Source organism: Trichoplax adhaerens, genomic scaffold, assembly GCF_000150275.1.
Source record: "Trichoplax adhaerens TRIADscaffold_6 genomic scaffold, whole genome shotgun sequence".
Taxonomy (NCBI): Eukaryota; Metazoa; Placozoa; class Uniplacotomia; order Trichoplacea; family Trichoplacidae; genus Trichoplax; species Trichoplax adhaerens.
The window spans coordinates 3,177,266-3,192,178 of record NW_002060948.1 but is presented as its reverse complement, the minus strand read 5'-3'; the positions used below and the strand labels follow the sequence as shown (position 1 = coordinate 3,192,178).

At 31.4% G+C, this 14,913-nt stretch overlaps 3 protein-coding genes across 3 annotated transcripts; all 3 read left to right on the top strand.

Annotated features, from left to right (window-relative positions):
- Positions 1–1,789: 1,789 nt before the first annotated feature.
- Positions 1,790–3,801, top strand: TRIADDRAFT_57459 (uncharacterized protein; the record flags this gene model as incomplete). The annotated part of the gene is made up of 4 exons (XM_002113700.1): positions 1,790–1,946; positions 2,140–2,483; positions 2,640–2,735; positions 3,358–3,801. 4 exons carry the CDS (start codon positions 1,790–1,792, stop codon positions 3,799–3,801), a joined length of 1,041 nt encoding a protein of 346 aa, XP_002113736.1.
- Positions 3,802–6,170: 2,369 nt separating this feature from the next.
- On the top strand, positions 6,171–7,480 carry TRIADDRAFT_57458 (uncharacterized protein; the record flags this gene model as incomplete). Its single annotated transcript, XM_002113699.1, has 3 exons — positions 6,171–6,908; positions 7,105–7,200; positions 7,397–7,480. The coding sequence occupies 3 exons, from the start codon at positions 6,171–6,173 to the stop codon at positions 7,478–7,480; spliced, it is 918 nt and encodes a 305-aa protein (XP_002113735.1).
- A 2,478-nt stretch (positions 7,481–9,958) lies between these two features.
- On the top strand, positions 9,959–13,968 carry TRIADDRAFT_26208 (uncharacterized protein; the record flags this gene model as incomplete). Its single annotated transcript, XM_002113698.1, has 11 exons — positions 9,959–10,325; positions 10,433–10,497; positions 10,594–10,694; positions 10,947–11,017; positions 11,679–11,763; positions 11,862–11,957; positions 12,120–12,189; positions 12,883–12,978; positions 13,186–13,268; positions 13,493–13,538; positions 13,849–13,968. 11 exons carry the CDS (start codon positions 9,959–9,961, stop codon positions 13,966–13,968), a joined length of 1,200 nt encoding a protein of 399 aa, XP_002113734.1.
- Positions 13,969–14,913: the final 945 nt, after the last annotated feature.

The window sequence follows — 14,913 nt, the reverse complement described above, 5'->3', positions numbered from 1 at the left end:
CGCTACTCTTCTCTTCTTGCTCATCAATAATAAAAATCTATCTCTCACTACATCTTATGTATCAACTCTTTGTCAGACCGCAAGAAACATTACATTCTGTGCAAGTTTGTTCAATAACAAAATTGTTAATAGACGACGGGTAATATTTTGGCAGTTGTAATTCGCTAACTGTTGCTGCATAGACTACCATATACCATCAATAATCCATTGACAGCGTTCAATGCTCCCAAAAGAATTAAATATTTCTAAGAAGTGTAAGTCCTGACGTTAAAAGTAGGGCGCAATAGTTTCACGATCAAAACAACTGCCCTAAAAGAATGGGGAACCACAAAGTAGAATAAAATAAGCCAAAAAAAACTGATTACTACGACAGTGACCAGATTCGATAATTTCCGATAGTATAGGTAAACTAATATTCATTACAACTTGGCTAAGAACAGTAATGATAGCAATGAATATGCTTGCAGTCGATTGAGAGACGACAAACATTGAATACGATAAAGTAACAGTATTTAAATTAAGTGCATCGTCTTTACTATCGCAAACGATATTAATCGCATCCTTACGGTTATAATTAGTTGAGCCATTAATTAATAAAGGAGTTGATTTTCTTGATTCTATCAAGATGTCCTATTGGTTGGTATAATCTATTCCAATATCAGCTGTGTATTCTCGTTCTCTAGCCTTTCAATACCGTTGATTCTACAATCGAGAGATGAGTGACAATATAACAATTTCCCTTATGACTTATATGAACTTTTACCATACTTAAGTAAAACAGCCAAGAAAAGATGTATCAGAAATGCAGTTATCGTAATTTGTTAACTAGAATCAATCTACGACGACAACTAAGCTTTCAGCTATTTAATTATTACTTAGAATAATGACGAGAATTAATTATAATTTGCCTTTTTATTGGCCGATTCCTGGGATTAAGCGTACCAATAATATTGACCTCTAAACAATTATGATTTCATCAATATTCTATCGTGATACTGTACTCTACTAACTACAGTACCATACAATCTGATCATTTTCGATGGCAACCCTTCATTAAAAAATCAAAGTTGTATTTCATTGAAATTCCTGTATAATATTTAGCGAAAAATAATATTTACATATATATATAATAGTTTTGGCTTCATTTAACTTACACAACTTTATTGTTTCCGGGTGCCATAGAAACTAATCAGACCTCTACTGGAAGAAGGTGCAGCATATTTTTTGGTGTTCCATGACAGTACATTACGTACTGTACTGTGCACTGTGCAATATTGTACTGTACTGTACGCTGACTGTCCTGTATCATTTACAGTACTGTACGGTACATTACAGTAGTACTGTAGCCCACGGCAGCGTACTGTACATTGTACTGTACATCGCGTATCGTAGTAACGCTGGCACATGCGGTTCTTCACATCAACAAGTGTCTGTCTACATGTTATATTGCTCGATTTCAGCTAAGCAGTAGGATGCCTTACCAATAAATCTTACCCAACCTGATGTTTATTAGTTATCTACCATGCAAGTGAAGTAAATTATAGATCATAACTGCAATCCCTTTGTCCTAAATGGTTACAGCTAAAGCCCGAATTCCGGTTATTATATGCAACTGCCTACCAGCTGGCTAAAGTATATAATTTATGGAAGCTTTGCCACACGCGTAATTTCATACCCGTATACGCAAAGTACTACATTATAAAAGCTCTTATTCAAACTAAAGTACTGCCTATATTACCTATAAACAGCAAATTATTTTATTTATTTGTTAGAAGTACTATCCACGAAAATGGAAGAAAATGAAGATGTAGTCGATGTTGTGGTAGTCACTGGCAGTATTAATTCTGCCAACAAGACCGGCATAACGCTACCAATATGCAATGTTTATTTCTCACCACGAGCTACCAAAATTATGATTGCTATCTTCTGTATTATATGCCTATGCGGTGCTAATATTGCCCTACCAGTTCTTTCCAGTTCTTTTATCAAATATTTGTGCTAGCAATCAATATTTTACGCTTGTTTCGTGCGACTTTTGGTTTCCAGTCATATTTTGGTTATGCGCTATTATAGCTAAATTGACCAATCCATCGTTTAGCATCAAATCTTATACATCACATAAAGTCCTTGTACTCCTAGGTCTGTTAGATACTCTCAATGCTTTCATGGTGGTTTATGGTAGTCCACCGAGTAGAACTTTACCAAGTTTGCAGGCTATACTTAGGACGTTACGAATTCCCTATACGGTTTTATTAAGTTACATGATATTGCACAAGCGTCCCAGTCTTGGCCGCCTAATATGTACATGTGGCACATTAATCGGATTATTTATTTCTTTCGAACCTATTATTTTCGATATTAATGGTCAATATCGAAAGAAGGGTATTGCTTCAGTAATTTGGCCGCTCGTTTTTGGGTTGGCATATCTACCAAGTAGTCTATCAAATGTTTTACAGGAAAGATATATTAAAAAAGATGCAAAGGTTATTGAATTTTTAATAATAGCGCTACAACAGTTATAAAATAACTTTATTACTCCGCCAATTATGCTTTTACGGATTGAAGGCATTACTATTTATCATTTCTTTTAAGCAAATGATACCTTCGTGTATTTTACTAATGATGTTTTATATCAATAGGAGGAAACTCTTGTATTTCTGGCATGGATTCAAACCTACAAACTTATTTTTGTTGGGCTTTTTTTCTGGACTGAATTTATACCCGGCTTTGGAACGGTAAATTAATAAAAATAATATAAGTTGTATTGATAAATGCATCTTCAATCTCAGTCTTATCGGAATTAACTTATTGATTAGCATTGGTAACGTTTTAATTGCAAAATATACTAGCAATTTAAAATATCCGACGACACTTTGTTATTATACTGACATGCAATACAGTGTACCGTATGAATGACTGAAACTGCAAGAAATGCTATTTCTGTCTATTACGACTGTACACTTGGAAGCAACTAGCTTTATACATGATACTACTTTTTCAAATAGAATTAGCTGATTAGTTCTTATAATATTAGTTACCAAAGATATTAAGACACTGCAAGCTAAAACACCATCGCTCCATCATATGGCAAGCAACAGCATACAGAAATGGCTGTTATGTAAAGATGCCATTACATGTAACCTAATTCTTCAATTTCACACCCACCATCGGCAGAGTTTAGCTTATTATAATTATTAGAAATTTTCAGACTATTTAATGTTTACATTATAGCTTACTAGGATTATCTCCTACTAGAAATCTCAGTCCGAATCATTATGAATTATCTGTTCTGATCGCTATTGACTTTAAATTTGAGTTGAGAAATGCAATTTCTATATGTATCTATATTTTTGGCAGGCCAAATCTTTCAAAGAATTTCAAGACGGCATGTACTGTGGATTCATGGCTCAATATACTGGTAATTCTAACGTTCATTATCCCTGGGCCGCTGGTGCATCGTCTGCATTTATACTGTTTTTTACTGGAGTTCAACTTTTTTCGTTACTACTGATTCGTTACACAGATGGAGCTAATTACTTAGTAATTATTCAAGCACCAGTAACTCCCTTGGTTGCCTTCTTTTGGACATTATTTTCTTCTAAGAATGGCATTCACTGGCATCCTCATTTCACGTTATCTACAGGATTTATTATTGCTAGCGTTTTGGTTATCGTTCCATGCGTATTACTTTATAATTACTTCAGTATTTTGGATGACAAGAAACGAGCTGCAAGAGAAGCAGCATTAAATAAGTACAATGACGATATGCGTACTTTAACTGATTCAAGCGTACCATCTTAATATTACACATATTGATGGAAACTACTCTCATACCATATTTCTAACTAAAAGGTAACCTCTTAAGGAAATGTCAACTGATTCTAAGTTACCTGTAACTAGCGATACCATTTTATATAAATATCATTTCTAGCCTCCTCTTTGGTTATTATATAATTATTAATGGCTATAAAGCCAAATCCTACTTGATTCAAATAGTACCATATTTACTGAGTATTAGATCCAGATTCACAGCCTTTAATCTGAAGGAATTCTTTCTATAAATAGAAGTGAAATTTTGAATAGTTAACTAATCGCTGACGTAGCTGATCTTAAGAGATATATTAGGATAGCAAATATATTATTAGTATATTCAATTTAGTAAAAATTGTAATACTTTACTTTTTTTATGAACTTATGATAAATCTCTATAAAATTTTATAGCTTCTACAATAATATGAGCTTCATTATCTCAATAAAATATCAAACACTACGTTTGCATTTATTTAATATTTATGTAAATAGACATTTATATGTTCATAGTAATGTAATAAAACAAGAAATGCTGCGATTGCAGTATTTTTTATTTCTAATATTTTAGTACCGCATATATCCAAGATTTAAAATAAAAAAGATTCTATTTCTATTGAATATTATGACAAATTTCTAAGTCTTACGACATCAAAATATAAAATTCTAGCTTAGTTACAGCATGGAATCTATATCGTTATTATTTACTAAAAACTTGTCAAAATCAAGAGAAAGTAATTCTACCTAAAAACTAAATTTAACTTTATTTATGAAAATGTAAGTTTCTTCAGAAAGGATAAAACTAGTAAATAAAGAGGAAACAAACCAATCATCAAATATAAGTAGATTTCTATACGGATAGATAATTAATGGTATAATTCTCTATATCAATACTGAATCTAAGTTGAACAAGAAAATTTTTCTAATGTGTGCTGTTTCGTTAAATTGCGTCATCGCTTAAGTTTTAGCAATAACAAGTATAATAATAAACTTATCTAGTATCATGCTGTTTATGACGGCATACCTTACCAAACATTTAGTTATAAGCTACTTGTAAAGGATATTAAGGTCTTATGGAAGTCATCTGATAATGTTGTCACGTACTCGAAAACGATCATGTATGCAAATAAGAGCGAAGTGTTTACAAGTAAGAAGGGTGGTAGAATCTATAAATTACGACAAGGTATTATTATGCATGATCAATAATATACTAGAAGAATTTTCTAGTAATATATGTACCTTTAGCCCATTATATAGACATACATAAGAAATAAGAAATATTTTAATTCGCGATATAATTTTTGCATGATCATACACGATACTCATATATTCCAGTGATCGTATGTAATACGAGTAATCCATAGATATGCTAGACTTAGATTTTGGTGCTTGAAGAAAGGTTTATAAATATTTAAAACTCCTAATCGAAAAAAATTGAATCTAAATTCGGTTTCCATAGGCAAAAGCTAAGATGAAATGAGTCCTATCAAATTGCTCAAGGTCGATTTAAGTTCAGTTTTAGAAGAGTCAAAAATTTTTAAAGTAAAACACTTGATTAAGTTTACTTATATTGCAGTCTTTAAATACCAACCGTAACAGTATAAAACAATAAATAGTAAACAATTATTGCAATCTCAATCAGATAGACCTCATATAAATAAATTTCAAAGAACTAGTAATCATTACCAATATAAATACGATATTAAAATGCTTTAAAATGCATTTGTTCCTATTCTGTGGTGTTTGCTGTTAATATTTATTTATGTAGCTTCTGTATTGCCAGTCTTATTAGATTTTGATATTTTAAGTCATTAACTCAAAATACCTTATTTTTAATCGAACTACTTTAATATCTTATATTCCTTAATATTATTACCTATAAACTGAGCCGTACAACTATGGCTTGATCTATTATCCATTAAAAATCGCATTTAAATACATACTGCAGTTCTATCATGACTGCTGTCGTATTGACAACTGTACCATAGAAGATGCAGTTTATCAAATACATGTTAATTTATTTATTTTACTAAGCTTGCAATTAGCCGTATAAGTCAAAAGTTTCAACTGACTCCTAAAACGTATTTGTATGCTAAATTTTCGGATGCGAAGAAAACTATCGTCATCATTATCTTGCTGTAAATCAATAGGTACTTGCAGATGGCTGTGGAATTTTATTGTACTGTAATGTGATTATTCATGTACATGTCATGCATTTAGCTTGATATTGGTAATATCGATAGGTTTAATTAGTGATATTTGTATTATAACTTGTTTCCTAGAGTAAAGTATCATTTCGTTACGTGAAAAGATCTTAAATTATAATATTAATTATCAGTGCAAAGGTTAAATTACCATTTATTATGGATGCAGATGAAACGACCGTATTAATTTCTAGCAATTCTCAACAAATTACTGATGATATAACCAATTATGTAGGAGATGAAAGGAAGAAAGCAGTTACTAACGGCAAATTTAAACTGCCTATGTGTAATGTGCATACTTCTCTGACATTTATTAAAGCAATATGTGCGATTATATGCATTGTGACCCTATGTGGCGTTAGTATTACCTTACCTATTCTGTCACAAAGTATTCTCCTATCAGGCTATTGTCACAGTAATCAATACTATACTCTTATATCATGTGATATCTGGTTCCCTGTTGCATTTTGGCTAGCTGCTTTAATGGTCAAATTATACAATCCATCATTTAGTTTCAAATCATATACTTCGCACAGAGTTTTTGTTCTACTTGGTTTGTTAGAAGCTCTGAATGCTGTTTTTGTTGTCTATGCAAGTCCACCAAATAGGACTACTCCTAGTTTACAAGTTATTCTCAGATCTTTAAGAATTCCATACACTGTCGTTTTAAGTTATATTGTATTGCATAAATCTAGTGGTGCTGGTCGTCTAATATGTACATTGGGTACTTTGATCGGCTTATTTATTTCGTTTGAACCGAACATTTTTAATATCGATAATCAATATGATCATCATGCCGGAGAATCATTGGTATGGCCAATAATTTTTGGACTAGCCTATTTACCTAATAGCTTATCTACTGTTTTACAAGAACGAGAGATTAAAAAAGATTCGATGGTTAGCAAAATCATTTATAATATATATATGCATATTGATATATTTCGACCCTCTTGTTTACCTTATTGTTACCATTAATAATTTTTGTATTAATTGCAAAGTAATTAGCCCTAAATAAGAGCTAATTTAAAAGTATCGTCAAGAAAGACATGCAAATAATTCTATTTTTGGATAAACGCGTATGATTCTACTATAGGAAGAAGCTTTAATTTTTGAAGCTTGGTTGCAAACTTACAAGGTTTTCTACTTTGGACTGGTATTTTGGGTTGAATTTATTCCAGGTTTTGGTGAGGTAAATAAAGGACTTGGAATAAACATTTTAATGATAATAAGAAGTTATTTATATCAGATTATACTATCCCCTCCAGTATGGTAAGAGATATAAATAAATATGAGCCTTACTAAATGATAATGGTATTGATAAATGATCATTTAACCGCTTAATCTTTAGATTTAAGTGTGCGTGTGATTACAAAATATCTTATCAGAAATATTCTCGTATAGACCAAGAATATCGCAATCGCTTGCTAGCACTCGAACTGGTTTGTGATCAGAGTCATGAACGAGAGTAATATTAAATAACAAGATTAATATCTATACAATCTTGTGGTCCTCAAAACTATTAATGTTGACAATTGGTTTAATACTTTTCTAGAAGTTGTATAATAGCCGTATTATTGCTCAAGACGTTTAATAGCTATAATTTTCTTATAAGGTGAACTGCTGCGTGAAATGAGCGTGTTTGCGTATGTAACATCTTTTAGTATATAGACCTAAAGGGTTAGTCAATAGTATTAAGTACGGTTATATTGTTGAATAAATGATATTATAATGGAAACAAAATAAGAATCATTCGTAAAAGCATTATTAGACTTGAAATCGCAGTAAATAACTTAAAAGCTTCATATTATACTGTACGCATATACTGCAGTATAGCATCATTATTAAACCCTATAGATATAGTTTATAAAGTATAATAACTAGAACACTATCGCAGTAGATGAAGCTCTTGGTAAGCTCCATTTGATACAGTATATTTATAGAGTAGAAAAAGATAATTCATGTAATTTCATGGATCACTAGTAAGAACCAAAACAAGCTTTAATTTGCACATATGATAATTATATTGACAGATAGTAGGAGTAACTATTGAAATAGGAAAATTATTACCTAACACTATCCGTCATATTAAGCTCTGCAACCAAGTAAAGCGCGGATCTCACACATATACCTTAGAACTTAACTATTTGTAATTATTTAATAGCAAGCAGCCACATATAGTTACTACTGGATGCCCGTATGCGAAACGTTTTTTCTCATATTATGTGGCGATATGGTGCTATCTAAATTTAAATAATCTTCAGAAATTTGATAGATATATCGTTTACTCAGCGTAGTAGCTGAATACATTATTTACATTAATTATTATGGTAGTATTTATCAATAGGGAAAATCGAAGATATCTGACAACACTTGTTTAAATCATGCTTATTTCAGGATGGGGTATATTAAATAGTAACACGACTTTTTATACTTCTACGTAGCACACGTTAACAAAATAATAATTTACACCTAAGGCTGTAATTCGTTCCTATATTCTTTGAAATTGAACTTAATGATAAATTAATAATAATCAACATTAGTAAACATGGCTTGGCTACCTAATGTCGATATTAATACGGTTATTTATAAATTTAACTGTTATACCGTATTAGTCTTCTAGTACATATTTGAGGATAAATATTAGAATTTTGTTATCTTACTGTACCGTAAGTAAGACTAAAGTTTTTTGGATTTTTTACGTTGGATTTTTTACTTTTGAATTGCAGTCGAAAACGTTGCAACAATTCAGAAACGGAATGTTTTGTGGTTTAATGTCTCAATTTACTGGAAATTCTAAAGTTCATTATCCTTGGGCAGCTGGTATTTCTTGCGCTTTCATTTTATTCTTTTGTATAAGTCAACTTTCGTCGCTATTACTACTTCGATATGCGGATGGAGCAAATTATCTCGTTATAATTCAAGCTCTCGTTATACCGTTAGTGGCGTTTTTTTGGACCATGTTTACAGATAAAAAATATTTCCATTGGTATCCTCATTTTACGATTTCAACTGGATTTATCATTGCAGGCGTCACAATTATCCTTCCGTGTGTATTATTGTACAGCCACTTTTCTGCTATGGAAGAGGGGATGCTCGCAGATGATAATGACAACAACAGCCAAAATTAACATGTTATTGCCAGTAGATAATAACTGATATTACCAATTAGTTTATGAATTATCTTGTTGCGGATATCAATTTATGAGATTCGTGTTTAATACTTGGCGTATGATCTATAGCTTTAATTATTAATTGCTAAACTTGTCCTGATTGTAAGGTAGTCTACGGTTTTAATAGCTCTACCTTCCAAATTATTACTATAAATTCATTTACTAATTATATTAGTATAGAAAGCAATTTTATCTTCTACTGATAAAATAAGCTATTGAACATGATGCTAAATTGTTTTAATTCATTCTGCTGCATATAGCAGAGTTTTTGGTTTAAAATTGTTTGAATAAATTAAGTCTTAGTCGATTTTGCTTTTTACTTGCTGTGCATCCTGTAGAAGTTAAATGGATTATACAATCTTTTTCCATCTTGTTATTGAATAAGTCCAACAATAAGAAATGCAGTTTAATAGTATAAAAACTTATGTACGTAAATCAAGAGAGTTAATAAGATACCAGTATCTTTGTAGGAAGAATGTCTGTAAGCTTTTAATTAATTAATAAGTCTATATTTTTCATGAAAACATTTTTATTCACCAAAAAAATACTCTTGTAACCAATCAGGAATAGGCATACAACATCCATTGATGGACTCTGTCCTAATCCAGATAACGTAAACAAATTATGACTAAAATCCGCATATCATTATACGAGAATATGATTTGCAAATCTTATCCCTAACGTAAAGAAGCATGCGTGGTACCTTTTGCCATCACAAATTATTATCGTGGCTGAATTAGTTTTACAGCAACGTAGTTGTAGATTAGTGATCTTAGAATGGCTCATAAAGCACAATCAGCACTTCCCATTTCAGCACCTACTTCGCTATTAACTCCCATTAAAGTTCCTCAAAGACTGCTAATGGGACCAGGGCCATCGAATGCATCACCTCGCGTTTTAGCAGCCTCCGCTTTACCATTGTTGGGTCATTTACATAAAGAATTTCTAGATGTAATGGATGAAATTAAAGAAGGTTTGCGTTATATATTTCAGACCAATAATAGTTTGACTATCGCTATTAGTGGTACAGGACATGCCGCTATGGAAGCAGCGATTGCTAATGTTGTCGAGCGTAATGATAAAGTATTAGTAGCGGTAAATGGATTATGGGGAGCTCGCGTTTTTGATTTATCCAGCAGATACGGTACGACATTATTAATAAAATAGATAGCAGTATTTACAAGTTTTATTAATAATCTAAGATGATTTATTACTAATATACGAATTCTGATTTAAATTCTCTAAGTATAGGGGCAAAAGTAACAACAATTAAGAAACCTGTCGGCCAAGTCTTCACCTTGGAAGAGATTGAAGAAGTGCTTTAATATTATTTTAACTATGTTATAGACTTTTGTGATATATAAATAATGTTTCTGGGGTTTTCTTTCATGAAACCCGTAAAATTCACTTAGGGATTAATCCGAGACAAGCCAAAATTATTTTTCATAACTCATGCCGAATCATCTGCAACCGTTTTACAACCTTTGGAAGGAATTGGTAGACTTTGCCACAAGTTGGTCTTTTTAAAATTTCAAAGATATCAGTTACAGCTACAAAAATTATTAAAAATCGAACAATCTAAATTTAAAATATCGATAAATTGCTACATAGGTTAAATTTTATGTGACTACGCATGCCATGGACTATGTACTTATAGTTAGAATTACTGTTGATTAATTGAAGACTCATTTATTTTCTGTATTTGTGAAATAGTGACCCATGCTACTAAAAACTTTTAAGCTTTTATGGCTTTATTATTTTATAGGCATAATTGCTTATTGCTAGTAGATACGGTTGCATCGTTAGGAGGAATTCCAATCAAAGTTGATGAATTGGGTGAGTTAACAAACGCTACGGCTTTATAGAAATTTTAATCTTCCCGCGAACAAACGCTTGAAAACGGCTAGTAAATAAGAGTTAATAAATAAAAACTACTATTAAGTGATTGGGATCGAATAATATCATGTCTGCTGTTGTTATATAACTTGCAAAGACGAAATAAAATCCCCATTAAACTCTTTATTGGATTAGTAAAGCGGCTTTAATTCAATTAGTAAAAATTTTAGACATGCTTTAGACTGATGATAGTGTTAGAAAGTATAGCTTGATCTTGCTATTTATTAGGTGCATATAACTCATAGATAGCAGTAATCTATTTATTAATGTTGATAAATTTTAGATCTTTAGTAAATACAGTATATATATATATACAGACCTTTGTGTTAGCTATAATAAGTATTGACAATATTTCTTTCGTACCATTATGATTATCGAGCTACAGTCACATAGGTCCATGTATACATGATTCAAGGTCGCAGGCTAATTTGAATTTGATGAATTAGTTAATAATAAGTTATATTGGAAGACAATAAATTAAAAATTGTGAATTCATTTGTTTTTTGACCTAGAAATTACGCATATAACTAAAATTTTAGGGCTAGGAAATATGATAGCGTAGAAAAATTTTTTACTAAGTAAATAAATCTTTTTATAACAGAAATAGATATTGTCTACAGTGGAGCTCAGAAATGTCTTAGCAGTCCTCCTGGTGCTTCTCCGATTTCATTTAGCCCAAGAGCATGGTTAGTGTATGATAGAAATAATCAGTTAATAGTACATTGGTAGAAATTGTTATCTGAAGCATGATAATATTAATGGAATAATAATAAAAAATTAATAGGGATAAAGTGAAAAATCGAAAAACTAAGGTTGAATCTTTTTATTTCGATCTGATACAACTTGCAAATTATTGGGGGGTAGACGATCAGCCTAGAAGGTAACTAGAGACTAATATTGTAAACCGTAAGATGAGGATTCTCGACTTCTTCTATGTTCAAATTTTATAAAGCTACACTTGATATTAGCTTCGTAAATTGTCGCAAGATCTTCAGGTGCGGTCATTTAGTTAAGAAAATGAAGGTTCAATATACATTTTTAGATATCACCATACCGGTCCTATTAGCAGCTTCTACGCTCTTAGGGAAGGAATCTCTATTCTGTGCAACGAGGTAAAATAGCATCGATTAAAATCGGTCTCTTAATGCAGTTCCTGGTAACACTTTATTACAACTAGGGCATAATTGTTGCGTCTTCTATTATTTGATTGGGAGATATATTTGAGCAAAGTTTCGATATAAATAGTAACTGAATAGTATATTAATATCATCAGATTACTTACAAACCAGGTTATCATGGCATTTAAATTCAATTTAGTTGATAGAGTGCAATGCACACTATATCCCTATATCATCATATAATAAACATTTAAATCAGCTCTTCGATATTATGCGAATATGTAACTTAGAACTATCTAATTTGCATTGCTGTTAGAATCAGAAGTTATTATCAAGACTTTGAATAATTGTTAATCTCTGGATAGAAATAATTAAATATAGTCATCGAATTGATGGCCCTGTAATCTACTTATAGTGATAGTCATAATTTAGAATAATAGACTTATAAGTGGTCAAATGGTTCTTTATCTCAACCATTAGCAATCTCTGATTCGAAATGATTAAATGAACTCACCGTATTGATATTATGAGAAATTTTGGAGCAAAAATCTTCATTTCGGTTACTCGGTGTAATAAATTTGTAGCGCTTTGAATAGAATGACTCTTAGATAGGAAGATAACAGTTATTTAATAAATTATTATAATGGAATTGATTTTATCCTCGATGATTGGAATTGAAATATACAGGGGTTGGAGAATTCATGGAGGCGTCATAAAGAAAATTCAGAATTACTATGGAACGAATTACAGAAGCTAGGTCTAGAGCTCTATGTCAAAAAGAAGGTATTGATATCACTAATGTAATATTTTTGAGGAATATCTAAGATAGATTTGGTTAATACTTGTCTTACACTGGTAAGCAGTTACTACCCAAGTTTTGTACGTTATTAAAGGGGATTGAATTTACGCAGTCTAATGATAAATACGTAGGTCGTATGACGTTAATTTAAATGTTGGATTTATATGGTATAAATACTTTTTTCTTGATAGATTGCTAGATTGCCAACAGTAACCGCAGTCAATGTTCCAAATGGCATTAATTGGAAGGAAGTTGCAACGTTTATAATGCAAAAGTATGGATGTAAAAATCACTTGATAGAATTATTCTGATCTTGTGATGTTTTTTTACATCAAATGACGCGATATGTTAAGCAAGTTATAATTGAATTATCTTTGTTCAGTTATTTGTTAACATTCCAATTTGGGTAATTGATCAATGACATTTGAAAGGAGAAATCCTATGATAAGATTTCTCGTATAAATAGTTTATCTAAGATCTACATTTACCATTGTCTAGATACAATCTAGAAATATCTGGCGGACTAGGTGAAACTGCAGGGAAGGTGGGTTCAATACTTGCGTCTATCTTTATCTATTACATATTTGTCTCGTGTTCTTCCATATAACGTGCAGGCCTATAATTTACGGAGTAAATTGTAGATATTCTATGTAGTTAGTATACGATCGAAATATTTTTATGATAGATAATTAAAATTTGGTGTTGATATAATATCGTCAGGTCTCGCTTTTGCTATACTGCTGCTTCAAATTTGATACTATTATACACTATGTTTCTTTCTACCATAAAAAGAATAATACCTTTATCGTTTAATTTCATTTCTTTTTCGTTTGCTGTCTAATCAACACTATCAGGTTTGGAGGATTGGACTTATGGGATATAATTGCACCAAAGAAAATGTCCAACTTATCACTGCCGCCATGTATGATGCCCTTCAACAACAGCGTCAGGGTTCGGTGAAATCATCGTTGTAGCCGAAGATCATCTTTTATTGGGTGATTATAGCGTTAGCTGGTTGCTGAGTAGGTTATTTGGAAGTAACTATCCAGAAATTTTAATTGAATAAATGATTTCATTTTTTTAGACTCAGATAATTCAAAATTGATGATAATTTAATGAAATAAATCAAGTATTCGCCAACCACGCGAATTTACTAATAAAGATTTTTTATAAATAAAGCTCATTGCTTTTATGATTATGAAAACTGATATTGGATTTAAGATTTAAAATCCTACATAAGCTAATCTTTATCCCAGTTAAGATTATGCTATACGCGTATTAAGGTATTTGTAAGCATAAGAAATAAAGTTATGTTGTTCCTACATTGTCATAAGATTGAGTTATATCTTCAAGACACTGGCAGAAACCGTATTCCGGCAGGGATAATGGGTAAACAATTTTATTATAGACGCTGTTTAGAGGATCAGTAAGACAACAAGACCTGCACATCTTATTCGGTGATGTAAATATTATATATCGCAATATAATGGTGAGCGCAATACTGACAATACTATATTCGGAAGGCCTAGTATGTGCCAGAGGAAGCGACCGACATGTGTTCTTTAACATCAAAGTATTCACGTAATATGTGCAATGTTATCTAGAGTTTAGTCACACTGTACAGTATTAAGGTATTTCCTGTAATCTATTTATCCCGTTCTATGTTGAATATTGTATTACTTGTAATTTCAAGTTCAAATTAAGCTTACGACTTCCAGCAGATGTAGTCACTACAGAAATGATGGAGTATTTTATGGATGTCCTATTGCATGCAGTATGCAAAAATTTTGAATTTATTATTTTAGTGCTAGTTAACTCCTACAACAAGATTGATTCACTGCTCTTTTACGGAAACAAGTAACTATTAATTTACAGTACATCTCGTTTATTTTCTATATTAAAGTCCCCCCCCCCCCCAC